Source organism: Adiantum capillus-veneris, chromosome 27 (genome assembly GCF_014529385.1).
Source record: "Adiantum capillus-veneris isolate H3 chromosome 27, ASM1452938v2, whole genome shotgun sequence".
Classification (NCBI taxonomy): domain Eukaryota; kingdom Viridiplantae; phylum Streptophyta; class Polypodiopsida; order Polypodiales; family Pteridaceae; genus Adiantum; species Adiantum capillus-veneris.
In genome coordinates this window covers 61629813-61651557 of record NC_140957.1, presented here as the reverse complement: position 1 = coordinate 61651557, position 21745 = coordinate 61629813, and the positions used below count along the sequence as shown (strand labels likewise).

The window sequence follows — 21745 nt, the reverse complement described above, 5'->3', positions numbered from 1 at the left end:
GGCGTCACAGGAATTTGTGCCTTCATATGTTTGAACAGGCAGGCAGAGCCGCAGCAGGACAAGTAGACGATGCTGAGAGATATGGCGATGTTTGAGCGTTGAGCAGGCACCAGTGCCGGCCAATATGTGGGGGGGGGGAGAGAGAGAGAGAGAGAGAAAGACTGCGTGATGAGCCAAAGGTTCATGGGCAGCTCATAATTGCTGCCGCCGTCTCTCTCTCTCTCTCTCTCTCTCTCTCTCTCTCTCTCTCTCTTATTTTTGAACAGGCAGGCAGAGCCGCAGCAGGACAAGTAGACGATGCTGAGAGATATGGCGATGTTTGAGCGTTGAGCAGGCACTAGTGCCGGCCAATATGTGGAGAGAGAGAGAGAGAGAGAGAGAGACTGCGTGATGAGCCAAAGGTTCATGGGCAGCTCATAATTGCTGCCGCCGTCTCTCTCTCTCTCTTTCTCTCTCTCTCTTATTTTTGCCTGCACACGCATGCACGACGTTTATAATTAAGCTCTTCTCGCGAAAAAATGTAGACTACAATCATAATACATAATTACATTTAATAATTAGTCGGAGGGCTCCGGTCGGCTTCGAGTAGCTTAATCATATTTAAACCCTCCTCTGGGTGCCCACTTTGATTATTATCATCTACAAGTATTCATTGTCCTCAGCGTTTGAATTAAATCAGCGACACTTAGAAAGAGTGCGGCAGCCTGGTTGCGCTCCTGCATCTGCAAAATGGCTGAGTTTGGGATAGTTCCCACGCTTCAGTATGTACTCTCTCTCTCTCTCTCTCTCTCTCTCTCTCTCTCTCTCTCTCTGTGTGACTAGCTTTGGTTTCCATTAAAGCTTAAACCGGGCCCCTCTTCTTCCTTTTTGTGACAGGAACGTTGTCGCCACTACAAATCTGGGTTGTACGCTTGATTTGAAAGAGATCATTTTAAGCGCAAGAAATGCAGAATATGATCCTGGGGTAATTATAAAGTTTCTTTTCCAGTTTTAAATTACTACTTTTGGAGCCTATCAAGATGTATTCCTCGACTAATGTTGCATTTAATCAATCAACTATATATTTTGCAGCGTTTCTCAGGTGTTGTGATGCGTATCAGAGAACCCAGGACTACAGCTTCAATTTTTTCCACTGGAAAATTGGTGAGCATTCATTATTTCTTAGCCTCATTAATCTATTGACCTAGATTGGGTATTAGTATCTGTTATAGTAGTTATCTAGCTATTCAATTTTACTTGCATGAGGGTATGTATGGAAACAAAATCCTAGGATTATACCATTTGTACTTAATTATCCAGTTCTTTGTCTAACATGGACAACCCAGGGCCATCAATCAATGTATTCTGTGTTGATTTCATTGATAGTCTCCCTTCATACATACATAGGCCTTTGTCTTAGTGATGCGGATGTGTTCATGACTACTATCACGTTCTTAACTTGCCCAATGACATGCTTCATTTGTATCATCCTAGCTAAACCTTGGAACATTCCATTTTTTGAGATATGTCTTGATGATGTTTAACTTGCAAATCATAGGTATGCGTTGGCGCAAAGAGTGTTGAAGAGTCTAAGTTGGCTATAAGAAAGGTATGGGCAGCTTCTTTACTGTTTTGATACAATTGTTGCATGTGATATTGATTGTGAAACACTAAGTAAGGGACCGACATGCCTTTATGGTCTTGGACCAAGAGGCACAATGTATTGTATACATTCCGATTACAATTATGGTATGTAACTAAATCTAGTTTTTCTAAACGCAATAAGAACAAGAATGTTTTTGAGATTTCATTGTATAGAGTTAAAAGAAGTGTCTCTACACATGATATGCACAAACTATGAGTGTGCGATGCGTGTGTGCCTGTCTGCAGGGAAGAGAGAGAATAAGGAGCATTATCTGTGGGTGGAGAATAGGGCAACCAACTCTATCTCCTTGCTCTATTGTATATATAATGAAGGGTGAGTGGTTAGTGAGTCTGTAAACGACAAGATATCAGACATCCAACCTAGGACAAGACACATCGCCTTTACCCCAACCATCTCATTCTTAAAGACAAATGTGTCGATAAATGGGTCATACTAGCTACTTACTAGTCTATACAAAAGAACTATAGGTGAGAGACTCTCTCAACCTATGTCAACTGGCTCACTCACTTGATCTACATGAAACCTTATCTGCTCTAATGATAGGTGAGCGTGAGTGTGAATCCATGTTAGAGCCTACATGTAAATTCTGTAGACATCTCTGCATGGCCTCCATGGCTCCACCAAGCATCATGCTAGCATCAATCATCATAGAACTGAGAATCCCTTATTTAAATCCTCCCACTGTATCTGCTAAGTTATAAGGCCTAGACAATAATAGCAAAACCAATAGCAAATCAACTATGATCAACACCAAACATGGCAAACACAATCCTTACTAGGTTAGAAATACTTTGTGCCAACAAACCTAAAATCTGTACACAAAAAAATTACGGTTTTTTCCTAGCGGCAAAATAGCAGATCATTGAATCTGATATGGGACAAGCCTACGAGGTGCTCCTAAGCATTGGAAATCTAATGCAACGGACAAAATCTCAAAACAACGGTTGGATAGTGAGATATGTCGTCTCGAGAGTTGATGCTCATATCTCACAAAATGATTGTAATGTAGATATCCAAATGTAGAGCTCCTCGAGCCTAACGCGCTGATGCTCTCGGCTTGTCGACATGGTATCCGTGTAGTGCAGTGCAAAGAGATAAAATCTTGATAGCAAGAGAGTGCTCATGATGTATAGAGAAACCTTATCGTTTGAACTTACTTATGAATTGTCCCCTAAAATTCTTACAAAGTTGACTTTTATACCCTGGGTAAGGGTCTTATATGTACAAGGGTTGAAGTTGCTTCAAAAATAAATGACATATCTAGGAAAACTGTCTAACTTATGATACAGCTTGGCAGCTCATAGCCCCAGATTCTGCATAAATAAAAATGTGATCAAAGATCTAATGGTTTTCAGGTGAAAAAATTTACAATCACTTTTGGTTAAAAGGGCTCAAAAAACCTCTCGAGCATCTCCTTCTCTTGAGCAAGCATCTATTGTTGGAATCTTTCAACACTCTCTCCCTCCTACTTCATGTCATCCCTGACACAAGTCAAGGTCTGAAATTTAGGAGTCTCCTATCAAGCTCTCTTAATTGTCTCCTTCATGTGCTCTCTTAACTTGTTCCCTTACACAATCTCAATATTTGTCTCTGATTTTGTTCTCCAACTCCGTCTTTGTGTAGCTTATGTATCTTGCTTTCATATCTTTAGACCCATTGGCTTTCTCTTCTTTCCATAGCGTTTCTTGTGGCCTCCCGGCCCAATTTGCAAGGGCCTCCTCTTCCTTTGGTGTTAATTTGCTCAAGCTTTTCTTTGCCTAGAAATTTGTTGTCTATTCTCAAAGCTCTTTGTTTTCCTAGACATTGTTGCTTGGCGTCGGTCTTCATGGCTCCTATTAAACCATCATATTATAATATAATGGTAGCATCTTTAGTGATCTTTTGGAGCTACTTTTGTTATTTCATGCCTTTATGCATTCATTTGACTTAATGCTCGTACTTTGATTGGCTTCAAAGGATCATACGATTCATGTAGAATTCCCAAAAAACTTGAATTTCTTTTTCATTCATGTAAGATTAAAAGAAAAAACATTTTTTCCAATCTACCATGGATATTGATATTTCTAGATTTTGACCTTATGAGCCTGATAAACATTGTGACAATAGGCTATGGTATAAATATGGTGACATGTGGAGAACGACTGTAAGGAAACAAGGGTACTCTTCAATACTGGCTTTACCCACGTTTGGATTGTATTCACAATGGATATGCGTTTTTCGAGCTTTGGCTGTATAAAAGTGTTCTAGAGACTCTTCTCAAGCTTGCTATCAACTCAAAAGACTAGCTGGGCTTGTTTTCATGTATGCAAGGAATTTTTTTTTCCCAAGAAAAAGATCCTTCTATTAGTTAATGAAATTGCCCATAGGGCTACAACCACCTCTCGGAGAGAGGGCTACAACAACCATGATAAGGAGACTCTCCCAATGACAAAACAACATATGTACAATGAGGATAAATCAAGAAATGGGAGGTGGGAAAATTAAGCCACACAGGTGGACGGTAGTGCCATTTGAGTACACCCTGGATCATGGTGAAAAAAGGCCCAAGACGCCAAAGTCAGAGGAAGGCCTCTCTGCACTCCCTCATGCGATCAGAGCTGCCCGAAAGTCTCTCGAGCTGTCCTCTGAGAGTGTGGATCAGCTCTAACCAAAGATCACGAACAGTCTCTTGGTACATGGCAAGCCTCAAAGATGTGGAAGCAACGGGCCCGCCATATATATGAACCAAAGTGTCAGGCCACTGATGAGCTCCCAGCACTCCTCTCTCTCTCTCACTACACCACTCATGTGGAGTAAGCTTTGTGGCAGACTGGAGTGTAGGTCTCCCCCCTACATCAATATCATCATGCTGGTGGAAGATAGCTCAAATTGTAGTGTCGGGCCCGTGAGAGTGGACCAAGCAGCTGCCTCCCAAGTGTACTATTGAGCCTTGGAGAGAGCAGGCATCAGCCAAAGAACACGATGCCACACCTGATGTGCCAAGGGATAGTCCCAAAGACAGTGGCACTGACTCTCCACAAGATGGTCACAAGCTGCGCATGCGGTTCGAGAGACCACTATGCACAAGCCAGCTCCCAACTGTTGTAGCTCTCTGTGCGACCAGCCACTGAAACAAAGTGACTCGCCTCAACTGTCTGGAGTCCCACAACCTCTTCCAAAAAGCTACCAAGAACTCATCTATGAGACCCTCCTCCTGCCAATGAGGTGTTGCAGCAGGGTGAGCCTCTCTCTGTGTTGCCAGGATATGACGTCCCAGTCAAACAATGTACTGAAAGAAAGGGACACCTTGGTGGTCTGAAGAAGAGAAAGGGTCCCTCCATAGCCAGAATATGACATCCCAGTCAAACAGTGTACTGAAAGAAAGGGACACCTTGGTGTTCTGATGAAGAGAAAGGGTCCCTCCATAGCCACTCTCGAGGATCCCACTGCACGCGTGCTAGTGGACAACACTCCCAAGCCCACAGTCTCCAATGTCCAGTCTCAAGAGCAGTTGGGTCATGATCGATGACATAAGTCCTCCCACAGATGCCCACCACTCGGATCCTCTGAAAACAGCACTCAGCCACCTCCGAGGCCTCTACTACAACTCGCTATAGGCGTCCCTCACCCTCTAACTCAAAAAACAGGGTGGGAACAGTCTCTGAACAAGCCCAAACTGAAATGAGAACTTCCAGTCGCGTGAAGGCTCCCATCCATCTAGGCGCTGCTGACTCGAGAGGTGTGAGCCACTCAACTGGTATTGCCTCTGAGATGTCCTGGCACATGCTCTGCACCCCTCTCATGCCCTACAACTGAAAGCCCCGCAACTCCTCTGACAAGCCTGAAAATTGTAGCCAGTCACCTAAAGAGCGTGCTGGACCTGCTGCCATGGGACCCCAAGAAACATGAGGCCGACTACCAACCAAGTGGCCTCTCTGAGTGCTAACCATGGGGTTCCAAACAAGGGGTTGTCGAAGGTTCTCCTCCGTGCAAGTAGGCTACCACTGCTCCAGGCCTCGCCGCAAGTGCTCCCAATATCAAAGCAAACCCACAGCGAAGTGGTCCTCTAGTCTCCTGCTCAAGCTAACTCTGCGCATCTCTGTGAAGACCCATCTGGTCGAAGGTTGCAAGGATTTTTTTTTCCCCTTGGCATGAAGATTTGGGCTCAAATGAACTTGCTCCTGTGTGGTCATGTTTTCCTTGGTATCTTGATGATGTATATCAGCCTCAATCCCTGATGTGTCGAGGATGTGTCACCCTTGGGAAGGAAGAGACTATTTTTTGTCCTATTACAAGGTGAAAATCTCAAGAGAATAGTGATAGGCATTTGCAATGCATGTGATACTTCATAAACAGGGTATCCAAGCTAGCACAAAATTGTGGTACCACCAAAAAACCATTGTGGTTCAAAATGAACAAGGCAAAGAAAAAATCACATTTTTTGCGTACCTTACACAAATTTACTAATTTTCAAGCATGTAATGAAATCAATATGGACATATATTCCCTTGAGACACATTTGATGTCTCACTCCATCTTTTGGATGACATCATTGTTTCTTTTAGACATTTGTTGTGTGAATGAAGCTCTGAGTATTGTCAAGGAATGTAGGTCAAATCCAGCTCGCACTATGTATGATGCGGGACTTATTGTAGTAGTTGTGTAATGGATGTCATTTGGATGACTTTTAGCATTTTTTTATGCTTTCAACCTCCAAGAGAATCTTTTCTTGTATCACTTTGCTTGTAGAGTTTCTAGTGAGATTTCTTCATAGTATTTGGTAACTTTCATGCCCTTCATCTGTAAGTCAAGCTTGATCCTCATCTGACCGAGATATGATCATTTTGAATCTTGATCAAACGGCCTCTTAGACTTTTGGAAGTTCTTGTAGCTTCACAGACTCTTCTGCTTGTATTTTGCCTTTCTTGCAATTCTCCTTGCTTTTTTGAAAATTAGAAAAATAAAAAATTGCAATAGAAAATAGAGAATAATAGCAAAAAACAAGTGAAATAATTCTAGAAAGTAGCTACAAAATCATAGAACCGTAATGCTTCAAGATTCTTGTTACCACCTTCAATGGAACTTTTGCATCAAAATGGGAATGACCTCCACAATGTTAACTATTGCTTTTCCTTCCTTATCCACGTACGCTCTGATTCTTGTCCACGATCACCACAATGTCCACAATCACTACCATCCACATTAGGAACTTTGTTTACACCATTAGCTTAGCTTGTTGGGCAAACTCTAGCCAAATGGTATCCTTGACATTTGAAACTAGGTCCTTGGGTTTTTTTGTTGTCTCAGTTGCTAGTCAGATGGTCTCTAGGGATACACTACAAGAGGTTGTGTGCACTTGTGACATTTTTAACGACAAAAATACATTGGGTTTTTATGCTCCCCGGCGTTGCTACGACCGTAGCTAACAGTGTCGCTACGGGAACGTCGCTATATGCATCGTTATATAGAGACGCATATAGCGACCCTCATAGCGACGTTGCAGATTCTTATATAATGACGCTTATAGCGACGCTCGAGAGTAAATATTTTTGGGTGACATGCCCTGCCACCCATCAACCATATTGAATGTTTCAATAATAGAGTAAACCTAAATGAATCCAAGATAAGCCCAGATTCCCCTTTGAAAGAAAGTGCAAGGTATAGATCCAAAGTAGTCACCCACAAGACAATAAAACCATTAACTTCATCATGCATAGTATTATTTTGCAGAACAAAGATGCAAAATTGACAAAAGTAATTGGACGAAAGTAAATCAATGACAATTATACACACCATAGGCAAATCCACTTGATTGTTAAGCTTTGCAAATGTAATAGTTACAACACAATCGTCATTATTGAGAAAATACATGGTTTTTCAATAGTTACGTACAAAAAGACGTACACACGTCATCTCAATATACAATCTATGACAAAAGGAAACTAATGCTATCTGGCTACGGTACGGCTAGACTGACATCGTCTAATCAAATGTCTCATCGCGTCCAAGCGGCACATCTGTCAGATTTTGTAGGAAAAAGCAATAAGACGTACTTTCTGTATGTATAAACATATAATTACAAAATAATTTATTTTCTTAGCTTATCATTAAAATATAACAAATGTAAAAGAGTAAAGTGAAATACTAACCATGCCGCCGCAAGAATTCAAAATGTTCATTAGGACATTTAAGCCCTTTCTGCCTGTGTATTCGCGCTCGTACGGTGTGGGGTCACGTCCTGTCCCATCGACCACTGTTCAAAACATACAAAGAATCCGTTATGTTAGAATTTAAAAGTACAAATAGACGTAACTATCAAACCTAAAGGAAAATGCAAAAACACTTACAAAATTGGCCTCAAATGATGCCCACCCACCGCTCCCCAAGTGGTCCGAGATCCCTGCCTCTAGTCGCGCTTTGGCTGCCTCCTTTTGTTGCTTCCACTTGTCAGGATTCTCGCATGTTGCTTGCTTCGCATTCTTCCAATCTTCTGTGGCCGGCCAATCTGGTATGTTCCACCCATGCTTTATTGCTTTTTGTACTTCAAAACGCTTGTGCTTGCACTATTCACGCATTCAAACCTTCATCAGGTTTTCATTGAAGTGCTCATGCCGACTTGACACGGGAAACTCATCATGCAGCATGCTGATGACTCTATCTTTTAATTCACTTGGCACTTCAATCCATGTGTTTAGTATGTAGTGTTTAAACACCTGAGAGCAAGACTGCGCATGCGTAAGATCACCTGCTTGCTTGCCTCATCCAAGATGATGCCGCTGCTGATGTCGATCGAGTACGGCAAGCCCTCTTGCCTGTGACGCGTGAACTTGGGTGTCTTGGCAGGGGTCTCTAGCGACGTCTCGATGGGGGTAGAGGCGTAAGGTGTCTCCACTAGAGTCTGGGCCCCGAAGCGAGGAGTGTCGACTAGGGTAACTCCTAGAGGAGTAGCTAGTGGTGTGTAGCCAGGAACAGACGATAGTCGCACAAAACCTGGTGTAGATGGCAATGTCGTGGCTGGTGTGGGGACGGGCAAAGAAGGGGAAGGTAAGGAGCCTCATCAAACACGAGGTGGTGTCAAGGCATCGGTGGTGGCATCCCCACAGCAATCGCTGCTGCCACCACTACAGCGTCAGTTCCTAGACGAGTGTGAAGATCGTTTCGTTAACACTGAAGCTTCGAAGTGCGCTGAATGCTGAGACGGTAAATGTGTGGGACGACGTGATGGTGCTCCAGAGCGATGACGGTCCTCGTACCACCTCCTTTGCTAGGGTGACAAAGAAGAAAGAAACTCATCATCATCCATACGTCATTAAACACACAAACATTTAATCTTAATATTGAATGGAGAAGAAAACATGGACAAATTATAATCTATATTATAGCTTTTTTTATCTATTTCTCTCTCTCTCTCTCTTTGTTTTCTCCCCTTTACTCTCTCTTTCCGTCTTCTCCCCTCTCTTTCTCTTTTTTTTCTCTCTCTCTCTCCCTCTTTCTCTTTCTCTTTGTTTTCTCCTTTCTCTCTCTCTCTCTTTGCTCTCTCTCTCTCTCTCTCTCTCTCTCTCTCTCTCTCTCTCTCTCTCTCTCTCTCTCTCTCTCTCTCCAACAAAAACGCAGGTGTTTTTTGACCTAATACACAATAGTTTCACTCTTTTGATCATAACTTCTTCATCCGAACTCCGATTTGGGTGATATATAGCCTCAATCAAAGAGCACAAAGCCCTCTACGAATTGCTATAAAGACAAAAAATTTTAGAGTTATGAAAGGCGTTTTTGTAACAGTATTTCCAAAGTGAACAGGTTCAAGAAAATTGACTCTCATCTCTTATTTTACATACAATGTCTTCCGGCACTTGCAAGGGTTCTTCTTCTTCAACAAGGTCCACAACCATTGTGAAAAATGATCCAAGATCTCATAAGTGTGGAGATAGCAACACAACCACCCAACCAACGACATCGAAAACCATGTTCATGGCATACTTGGTATCATTGCAAGAGACCGTAAACAAACAAGGAGAATAATTACGAGCACTTGCAATGGAGAATGGCACACTAAGGGTACTTGTGGTTGAGAATGAGAATCTTAAGAGGACACTTGAGATGCAAACAACAAGTTTGATGCAACTTGAAGAGGAAATCAAGGAATGTAAACGCTCTCTTGTGGACTTGAATGCTTTGAAGGAGCGGATGAGCAAAGTAGAGCATGACCATGTATTGAAAGAGGAGAAATTTGACACCATGAGCGGGGATGTATGCAACATGAAAAATGTATGCACAAACAAGTCTTGGGCTGATGTATGTGGTAGCAATGTGGTTGCTCATTCCTCACTCATGCAAAATATGGCTCAAACAAAGAATGTTGAGAATGTGGATGTGGAGGAGTTGAAGAAACGGGAGCGACGTTCAAGAACATTGTTATTCTTGGAACTCCCAAAGAGAAGCTAGAGACACCTCCTTCTCTTACCATTGTTATCGAAGATTTTTTCAAAACCCACTTTGGCATGTCCGGAGTTATGGTCTATGGAGCACATAGAGTGGCGAAGCATTGAGCTCCTCGCTCAGGAGAACAGCCAATTGTATGCACCATGCCAGATGAGACCAAGCGAAAGATTATCCTTGATAATAGTTGGATCTATTTGAGGGATACAAAATGTTTCGTATGTGAAGATTGCACTATTAAGCAACAAAATGTGCGTCGCAAGGCATATGAGGAAAAGAATAAGAAAAACAAGGAGATCTCTCATGAAGAAAATGTGCCCAAAGAGGAGGCAAGTCCCTCGAGCAAATAGGGGTGTGTGACCTATGAGACCGAGTTACAATTGAAAAATATGCTTTTGGAATTGTAATGGATACCCATGGAATGCGGGGGTTGGCATTGATGAACTAACAAGCAAAGCCGATGTTGTACTTCTTGTTGAAACTTGGGAGCATGATACACAAAGGATTAACGGCTTGGAGAATTACAATGTACATTCATTGATGTGGTCAAAGAATCTTATGCAACAAAGAGGACAAGGAGGGGTACCATGTAAGGTTAAGAAATGATTGAAAGATTTTGTATCAATTGTGAAAGATGACAAGTACAAACGTTATGTATGGCTGAAAATTATGACACCAAAAAGAGAACCCATTTTTGTAGCCAGTTGCTACATTCCTCATCATGATTCTTCCTTTTATACTTGCATAGATAGAGATCAACCATTTTTTGATTTAGGAGAGGACATTGCTTATTTTAAAGATGAAGGTGATGTTATTGTATTTGGGGATATGAATGCTTGCACAAAAACATCGCAACATGATATTCAACAAATATGCCATACATTTCAAGGGAGTTGGAGGAAGTTCACTTGTATGATCGTTCTTCAATGGATGAGAAAGAGTCGACTCACTATGGAAAGTTACTTCTACACATGTATTGACCTTTCATGTGGAGAAGCAACTAAGCATGATAATGTCAGCCAAAGGAAAGAGAAATTATCAATATGTATGAATTTCACACGGGCAGCAGTGTACATTGAAATGGTTGAGCAAAATTTATGGATGAAGAAGATTCAATATGATGCACCATTGGAAACTAAATGGGAAGCTTTCAAGAAAGTTATTTTTTCTTGTGTCGAAGAATGCTTTGCTATAAAGCATCTCCATATTGGTATCAACAAAGATAGATCATGCAAAAGGTGGTTCGATAAAGAATGTCAAGATGCTCTAAAGTCTTGATAAAGCTTGATGCAACTATGGACAAAGACAACTATCGAAGTCATTTGCATACATACAAGGCATTGATTCAAAAGAAGAGAAGAAGATGGGAAGTAAAGCAACAACTTTTTCAAGTCCAAGAAAAGGCACATGCATGTAGAAGATTTTGGAGAAACTTGAGGGGCAAGCGGGTTGAGAATTTTGGTAACTTCAGTCTTCTGGATATGTACACACATTGTCGGAAACTATATGAGCAAGAAAATGCTGAAAAAATACCATTTTATGGTTCACTCCCATGTATGCCTTCTTTTTTTACTATTGAGGATGTATGCGGTGGGCTTGAAAAGTTGGCCCCTCGCAACACGGGATATCTTCAAGGTATCAAGCCAGAGATCATCAAATGGACGGGAGATTTTACCCATGAGTGGATGTGTGATATGTTCAACCTTGCACTTCAACATGGTATGCCTTAGGATTGGAATACTAATTGGGTTAAGCCTTTGCATAAAGGAGGGGATGTAAGTTTGGGTGCATAATGGAGATGAAATTGAGTGATTGAGCTGAAGATAATGACAAGCGTGGAAAGGGACAAGCGGGTTTTTGTTGATGCCATAGCACCATTGATCATCTTGTCACTCTTCGTGTTCTGGAGAAAAGTCGAAAGGCAAGCGATTGTATTGCTGTTTTGTGGACTTTAAGAAAACCTTTGATATGATTCCACGTAACAATTTGTGGAGAAGTATGGAAGAACTTCAAGTGCCAAGTGAGTTTATGCTTGCGGTTTCTCGAATCTATGAGAAGGTGATTTGTCAATTGCGCATGGGAAAAGAAGTTTCAAAAAAAATTGTAAGCACTATTGGGGTTAAACAAGGATGTTTGTTGTCACAACTCCCTTTGGTCTATGTATTGATCAATTGGAACAAATGATACTTGACTTTATGCAAGAAGAAGGCATTGAAGAGGTCACTATTTGCAATGCGGTAATCATGCTTTTGTTGTATGCGGATGATGTAGTGCCTCTAGCACACACTTTAGAAGATGCATAAAAGCTTATGGTTGTTCTTGAGAACTTTTGCTTGTATAGTGGGCTGATTGTGAACGAACCCAAGACAAAGGTTATGCTTGTGAAAACCAACCATAAGGAGAAGCCATGCATTGTGTACAACAATGAGACACTTGGAGTTGTTGAGAGCTTTTAAGTACCTTGGCCTTGAGGTTCCGTCCAATCACAAGTGGCATAAATGTGCTATGCGTCATTTGGAAGCGGGAAAGAGAGCATATTATGCATTTGAAAACATGTATAATGTGAGAAACATCAAGTGTTGGGTTCTCAAGAAGTATCTTTTTGATGCATTGGTGACACCGGTTCTTTTTTATGGAGTTGAAGTGTGGGGCGGGAGCATCTCATAGTCTACTTGGAAAGAGTTGAGAATGTCCAAAAGCGTTTTTTCACAAACTTTCTCCAAATTAAGACACAATCACCATATATGCTCCTACTTCTTGAGTCAAGATGTCTTCCAATTGAGGTTATGGGCATGGAAAGGGTTGTGGAGTACATGATAAAGATGTGTCAAAACCCCTCACATCGACTTCCTACAATTTCATTTGAAGCAAGCAAAAAAGTTCAAAAGACGCATAAAAGCAAGACTTGAGCACCGCATGAGATGGATGCAAGACATATAGAAGTGGTTTGGGAGATGGGATGCATTACACTTCGTACATGATGCTTCAATTGACTCCCAAGTGAATGAAGCTTTTCTACAACGCCAATGTATTATGGCTTGGGAGAAATCCGATGGGTCACGCTTCATACATTACACCACCCATATTGCCCCCAACTACAAAACCATGTTCTTTGCTAAAAGAGGAAACCGTACTCATAGTTACATGCTTGAGCCTATCCCTTTGTCGACGATACGCACTATCGCAGCCATTCAGCTTAGCTCCCATTTCCTTTGATGCGAGGTAGGGTGTTGGGGCAATGGAGAAGAGTCAAATCAAATGTGCACATTATGCTCACTGCAAGTTCAAGAGTCTAAGTACCACACACTACTAGAGTGCTCATCTTTTGGTCACATTCGAACTTGCTTCTCTCACATTTTCAGCCATAACTTAGACCTACACACTTTCCTCTCCCAGCCAAAGTGTGGGCTGTCCATTGTGACTCTCATTACCACAATTTTGGAGCATCAAGAGTCACTCATCAACCATACACATACTACATTACATGTAACTTTGGTCCCATAGGTCATATTTGACCTCCAAAGACGATAATAAAATCTCTCTCTCTCTCTCTCTCTCTCTCTCTCTCTCTCTCAAAGACACAATGTGTGTGTGTGTGAGAGAGAGAGAGAGAAGGAGAGAGAGAAAAAGGGTATGGGAACATGAGAGAGAGGAGAGGGAAGGAGCATACCTGGCTCTCCTTCCTCTCCTCATGTGTGTGTGTGTGTGTGTGTGTGTGTGTGTGTGTGTGTGTGTGTGTGTGTGTGTGTGTGTGTGTGTGTGTGTGTGTGTGTGTGTGTGTGTGTGTGTGTGGAGAAGAAAGAGAGAGAAAGAGAGGGAGAGTGTGGGTTACTTCTTTTGCTTGAGCATCAAAACTCAGATCTGAGATCTGAGATCTGAGTTTTTGGCGCTCGGTTTATTTTGTACCCTTGTCGACATCATTGTGGGCGTTGCTATGTAACAAAGACAATAGAGACGCCCTTAGCAATGCCCATAGCGACGCCATGCATTTTCACTTTTGAGCATCGCACTGCAAGCATCGCTAATGTGAAGTATCTCTTGTAGTGATATTCATTTTATTTAGCCTCTCCTTGATTAGCTATGAGTGTTTTCTGACTCAACATAATTCCTTCATTCTAAGATACACTCCCCATTTGCAAGTGAGGATTACTAGAGGATGAAGCAATACTCTCATGGTCATATGACTCCATGATCACTGGTGGGTTAGGATCATGTGCATATTGGTACACAGATAATCAAGGAGAGGCTAAATAAAATGCATATCCCTAGAGACCAGTTGCCCAACAACCGAGACACGACTATACCAGCACTATGGCATTGTTTTCTAGGTATTGGTATGGATACACAAACCTCACAACTGCCTGGTCTTCACGTAGCAGTGGTGGTTGGTACCCCAACACTGGTCTCAATCTTTCAACTGCTAGCTGAGGATTCATTGGTCTTGATGCATATCTTGGTAGTGGTGGTGTTCGCCTATTCTGCTGATATTGATGATTCATTGGTGGGTTAGGTTGGTATTGTAGGTTAGGCTGATAAGGCCTTTCCCTAACTTGACCTCTATTGTAGTAACATTCCTTAGTGGTATGATTTGTCCACTTATTCCCAATGGCACAACAATTTTGTCTAGGATACTATTGTGGCAACACAAGACATTGATGTGTCATGAGATGATCTCCTCCACATGTCAAGAAATGTCTTAATGGTGGTATTCTATGGTTCTATACTCTTAAAGTCTGATCCATTCTCTTCATAAGTTCATGTACAAGATGATCCATATTTACTTGTTGTTGTATCCTCACTATATTTGCGTCACTAGGTGTACCTCAGTGATTTGAAGTTATATCTATGTCCAGTGATACCTCTTCATAGATTGTTTAATTGTATACTAAATAGAAAAATTCTCTCGTGACCTCATCTAATGTCACACACTTTTTCAAGTGCAAGTACTTCTTGAGGTGCTTGCTCTTAATCCCCTCAATGAACAACATTAATCTCTTTAAATCATTTTTTACCCGGCTATACGTGCGTCCTATCCTCCTAGTTTTTCTCTTGTGGTGGACAGCTCTCGATATACTGCTTAAATCACAAGGAAGTCTCTTGTAGTCTCTCAATGTCTTTCTTCTCCTTTTCATGTAAGGGTGGTGCCTTCCAAAAATGATCCAAAATCTTCAAATTGAATGGGAAAATTTGTGATGTATTCATCTCTCAACACCTGTGTAAATGATGTGGAATGTGCATGGGGATCCTGTAGTACATTATACTTTGATGCCATGCATTTTGCGACTTGAGATAGGTGCATGGGTCTTGGATCAACGACATATCTCATCACATTTGGACCTCCTAGTAAAGTAACTTCATACATCATAGGTGTTCGTGCTCTAGTACAACTCTCAATACTTCTCTTGCCCACAGCTAGCCATGCATCTCACAACTCATTTCGAGCCACACATCATTGCCACACATGAAACCTCACTCTCACTAACATTTTGTACACAAGGAAGGGGTCCGGGGGGCACACACATCCGCACCGACACCGTACATAAAAGCAAAAGAAATAGAGAAGGGGGCAGAGGGGATACAATGCAAGAGAAACACCATGGAACCTTCACCATGGTCATAAACACCATATACAACTCGACTGCAACAAACGCTGCACCCACATGGTTGTCGGGCAAGAAAACATACACTTGGGGCTTTGTAGGCACACACCTTTGCACAAAAGCCCTTAGGATAAAACACCCATTCACCTTGGCTCCCCTGAAAACGACAGGCAATGACTTTTTAGGGGGTTTGCTCTCATTTTTGGTAGCTCGGCTCCGATTGGTCCATTTGGGCATCCCAATTTGGCAACTTGGAAAGGGGGTGTATTTCTTTGCTTGATCTTCTCTCTCCTCTTTGCACTTGAACTTGAGGGGGGTGCACTAGCGACATTTCTATTTCCCCTAGGATTGTTTATATTTTTTAAACTTTATTATCTCCTTTTTTTCCACCTTTGGGAGGTTACACTTTGACCACTCTCACTTGCCTTTAACAGCTTTGAGTCGGCTTGGTTTTGCACTCTTCACCTTGGAACTTCCTAGACTGCCCCATCTCTACCTTTTTCCTCCCACATCTCCTCTTCTCCTCTCTCTCGAGCACCTTGTGGGGCTACTTGCCTCCATCCATGCTTGAACTCCTCCTTGGATCCCACTTCGTCCGTCTTTTGAATGGCTTGGAGCCTTTGAATCTTCCACCCCTCTCTCTCACTCTCACTCTGCTCCATGTTGGGGAGGCACTAGCGAGGTCGCTAGTGCCCCTTGGGCTGCTCCCTAAAAATCCCCTAAGGGCGCGGGGACCCTGCCACATCATCACACTTCAGTGAACCACCAAACCACCACCACCTATCAAACCAAGCTGGCCGTCTCCAACATGTGCCAAAACACTGTCGTCCTTCCCGACTGTGCCACTGCGCACAAAGCTGCTCAAATTCACCATCGCTCAGCTCCATGAGAGAGATCTCCCCATTTTGATACCCACCAATTGGCCACGAGCTTCTATAAATACCCTTCCCTTGGATCTGGCACACTCGCATATGGGACAATGTCGCCTGCCACATGGAGCTCCCAGCTTCATCGACCTCCAAAGCCTCAAAAATATCTCACTCCATGAGGAAAAACACCATCCTGGGGTACCAACTTAACCAAGTCCACATCCCCTCTTCACATATCCAATCTCCGAGCTGCAAAGCCCCACCGCAACTCCATTGTGCTAAATCCAACACGGGCAAACTCCATTGCCTTTGGTCTTGTTTGAGTCTGCCATCCGAGGCTATAAAAAACCAAGAAAATCATATGTATATTGGACCATTTTGAAGCCTTCTTGGCCTAAATTCCACATCAAGAATACACCTGCACTAGCACTTGCTTGCCCAAGTCTTCCACATTGGCTTCAACACCTTGTCATGTACTTTCTAGCACCCATAGCTTGGCATAGAGCACTTCTTTGCACAGACTAGCTTTGGATGCACCATCATCGCCCACCCCCTAGCTGAACATTTATGTTCAACTACACACAAGCTTATTGAACTAAAAGTTGCACACTCCAAACATACCCTTTGTACACCAAAAAACACTACTATATGTACAAAAATTGGCACCTTCTACCTGCCATCATTGCTCAAGCGGGTTTCCCAAACCCCTACTTTAAAGCATAGAAACCTCTTGGGTCAAACACCTTGTACTGGTCTTCTCCACTCACCTATAACACCTTTGAATAGTGCCACACCCTCGCAGCCACACCAATTTATATAACCATCCACACACTCAAACTACGAGCAACATACCCCTACTATTCCATGCACCCATCGGCACACTATCCACTTGCAACAAAACATTTCTAAACACACCAAATTGGTCTTTATCCGACATCTTGGCTTGCACTTCATCTTGCTCCTTGCTCATATTCAATGCCTCTCCACTCACATGCAAGAGATTGAGCTCATCATACCTTGACTAAGACAACTCGATCTCCCAACTCGTGTCAGCATCCATAGAGATACTGTCATTTGACACAATCTCTTCTTTAATATCAAGCTTGAGAATATCCTCTAGCTTCACCGCTTCGACCTCGTTTGCAAACCGCACTCTTTGGCCTTTACCACACTTCAATGGAGCTTCAACAAATAAACTTGAGCTTGGCAGCACATCCTTTGTCCGATCTGGAACAAGCTACACATCCTCCACAATTGGAGCCTCTCTAACGGACATCCTCGGCATAGGAACCACCTTGCCACTCTATAGCCACAAAACCCTTGGCTCTTGTCACACATTTCAGTTCTCTTTGCACTACCTGTGGCTCGGCTACCACTGCATCACACTGCCTGGGGACCATCACACTTGGCAAACTCCACCTAGCTTCATGCTTCTTTATAATCCTTTTGGTCCGCCCTTGTGCTAGAGCTATTGCTTCTTCAAACAGCACCAGGCCATCTATTTTGACCTTGTCACACACTTCCTCATGCAGGCAATCGATGAATTTACTCAACTTTAAAAATTGGCATTATCTGCAGAAGTTACCTTGATTATCTTTCCCCAAAGGACTTTGAACTCCCATATAAACGCTTGAAAATCCCCTTCCAAGCATTGGTTCAATCCATCAAGCTTTCTCTTCACTTTGTCCAGCTGCACATCCGCTACATATCTGCTTCAAAAAGCCGCCTCTAGGGCTTCATAATCACTCTTTTCTTCACCACGGAGGCCATCAAACCATAGCCACGCTTTACCAAGAACCAAGAGAGAAGAAACACTTGTACCACGCCTTCTTCTCTCGACATACCACTCTCTAGCATGAACAATTTGTAACCTTGAAGCAAAGTTTTTGCATCTTTGACCCCATTAAAAATGAGAAAACCAGACCACACCGTCTCTTCTCCATCAGAACCTACTCTTCAAAGGGATAAAAAGATGACAAGAACAAGCACAAGGCAACACACAAGCAACAACAACCACTACAAAGACAAAGGAAAACTAAAATCAATGTTGCTATTGAAGATTCCAACACCAAAAATGAATTTGTTGGTCTAGTTTACATTGATATATTGTGAGCACATAAGCCATGTGTTCCTCACCCCTCTGTGTTGTAGGGGAGGATTTTTTGTATTCCACCTTGTGTCCAGGGGATTTTTGTGCATCCTTTTCCTATTTTTGTTCAAGGAGAGGATTGTACCTTGTGTACCTTCCCCTAGTGTGTTTTGAGAAGAGTTAGTGTGAGTGCTTTCGTTTGAAAAAACCCATAAGGGGATGGTTTTTACGGTGGGGTTAGGAGAACCCGCTTATAAGTGTATGTGGAGTCAACCTTGTGACATGTGACAGACCATGTGATATTTCCTATATGGAGTCCTAGTGTGCAACCTACTTGGCAATCCTAGTGACATGATCTTTTATGTGTGCAACGATGCCTAGCTCTAGGACATAAATTGAGCTTGTATCTACTTATTCCAATAATCAATAATCACTGTGTGTCTATGATATGCTCTTGTGTGTATTTATTGATTAGAGCATTCTAAATATCTTAATTATTTTATTAGCATGAATTCTACAATGGATTATCCACCATAATCCAATAGAAATTGCCGTTGATAAGGTGTTCTCTCCACAAAATGAACAAGATTTGAACTGAAATTCTTGGAGTGAGTGTGTGATGGAAAATCTCATTCGCACCTAGTCAACAACCAAAAGACAATCAATTATAGAGAGATCAGTTTGAAGGTTGAGTTTCACAAGGTGCATGGTTTTATTTGTGGCCTAGATCTTGAGTATCAGGCCAAATTTAAAACCCACCACCCAAATCTATCAACAAAATCTATTTGTCATGCAAAAATGCATGATAATATTTTGCATAAGAAATGAGAGTTTCTACAAGATCCCATGTTGATGCTACGAGTTGTTTTTTTAAATGCTAAACAAGCCCAAGACAAATATAAACAGTATGCTAATGAAAAAATACAGTTTTTTCTCTTTGGAAGATGTTTGACCGAGTTTATATGTGTTTCAAAACATTCCAAAACTCTAAAGACTAGACGAGTTCACAAACCATATCCTCGATATTGTGGTCTCCTTAAAGTTCTTATAAGCATTGGTGATGTTACATATAAGATAAATTTACTATCTTCTTTGAGTGTGCATCTGGTGTTCCATGTTATTTACTTGAGGAAATGGCTAGGCACGGATGACAATGTTATAGATACATATTTTTTTCTCAATATGTTGAGCCACCAAGTTTTCCTCATGGACTAGAACTTATTCTAGAGTCTCATGTTTATATACTAGGCATGTTGTATGCCATCTAGCTCTAGTGGAGTGGAAAGATAGGTTTGAAGAGTGTTTCACTTTGGAAAACATAAGTGTGATTAGAAAAGAATTTCCCACTTTTTGTTTGAGGAAAAAAACTAGTATCGAAGGGGGGTGTTGTTTGAGGACAAGGGGCAGGCAAGGGCATCCATGACACAAACATTATGGGCTCATGGCATGGATAAGGAGCCTTATATAGCCTATGTGGGTCTATGTAAGGGAGCCTGGGAGGGTAAACAAGGGTCCATACCATGTTCCCTTTCATGCGGTACCAAAAAGTGGTGCATTGGACATCCTTTGATAGCACTTTACAACCCCCATTTACATGTTTCAAGTTTGAAATCTACAACCTTTTTATACAATAGTGGAACTATACACTTCAAAAAAATTTGAGTGTGCTACAAAACTTTTACTAGTCCCCACCTTTTATAAAAGGAACCACCAAAAAGTGCAATAAGTGGGACCGCTAATACTTTCTTTCACCCTATTATAAAAACTTCAGCAAAACATGCACAAGAACAAAGTTTAAACACCCTATCTTGAATTTTCCATATAAAAATATCCACTTCTAAAAAAACATCTAACATACAACAGTTATTTTGTAGCAATGTTTTTATACCATTCAAGAACTATGTGATGCAATATTCATTTAGTCATGTCATTTACTGCGTATATATTTGTGAGACTAAAATATCTCACCTCATATTTAAAATGATCTTTATACTACGTGCAATTTAATACTTCTTTTTTTACAGTTTGCAAGAATAATTTCAAAGCTTCAACCTAATGCCATGCCTCGTCCTCAAGTGAAGGTAGATTTGTTTTCTCGTCTATAGTGTAGCTTATTTCTAGCTTTATAGAGCTTTATTGTGATATTGTTATGGTATGTAGGACTTCAAAGTACACAACATTGTAGCAACTTGTGATGTTAAATTCAAAGTGAGGCTGGAATCATTATCATATGCTCATGGAAACTTTTCAACTGTGAGTATTCTCTCAAGATATATTCCTTGTAGCATCACTATTATTAAAAATTCAACTAGAGGATTTGACAGTTTTTTGTAACTTTTAGTATGAGCCAGAGCTATTTACAGGGCTTATTTATCGCTTGATACACCCTAAAGTTATACTACTCATTTTTCAATCCGGAAAGGTTGTTATAACTGGTGCCAAGGTATATAAAGGACTTCTTGCTAAAAGTATATTAATGATGTGTGTCATATTTTCATATCCATTTTGCATGACACATCTTTCTTTGACTTAGGCTGTGAGTGACATCGAGGATGCCTTTGAGAATATCTATCCTATTTTGAGGACATTTCAAAAGATTCAAGATTGGTAACATGATATTTTGATATTTACCCTAATATTCTCAAAAAGAAATCGATTATGAATGTGCACTTTTATTTCAACTGGTATAAGCTACAATCTAATCAAATTACTTAATGTCTAATTGATTTTACTCTTTTGGCAGAGGATCGTATACTTTTGCAAAAGTTGCAGTCTTACCTAAAGGTCTGGTAGAATTGTGAAGAGAAACGACTTATCAAAAGACTTTGGAAATCCCAAAAAACTTTGTGAAAGAATGCAAGTTGATGAGACAATTTTTGTGACTTATCATATTTGTCCTCATTAAACATTCAAAATAAGGATAGAACGAGTGTTTGACTTCATGGAATTAAAAGGACTCCCATTAGATTCAATTGTATAAGTTTTATGAAAATTTTGAAGAGATTTTGACATTAATGGTGATAGCTAGTCATGATTTTTTAACATTTCCCATTTTCATTGTTTCTACTCTTGTTACCTCAATTATGTCATTGAACTTATTATTTAATATCACAAAAGATATAGACAT

At 41.3% G+C, this 21745-nt stretch overlaps 1 protein-coding gene across 1 annotated transcript; it reads left to right on the top strand.

The window, feature by feature from the left end:
- The first annotated feature begins 729 nt into the window (after window positions 1-729).
- LOC147422076 (TATA-box-binding protein 2-like) lies at window positions 730-21229 on the top strand. The gene is made up of 8 exons (XM_086503164.1): window positions 730-761; window positions 877-964; window positions 1072-1143; window positions 1538-1588; window positions 20643-20699; window positions 20779-20871; window positions 20960-21061; window positions 21152-21229. Exons 1-8 carry the CDS (start codon window positions 730-732, stop codon window positions 21227-21229), a joined length of 573 nt encoding a protein of 190 aa, XP_086359290.1.
- The last annotated feature ends 516 nt before the right edge of the window (window positions 21230-21745 follow it).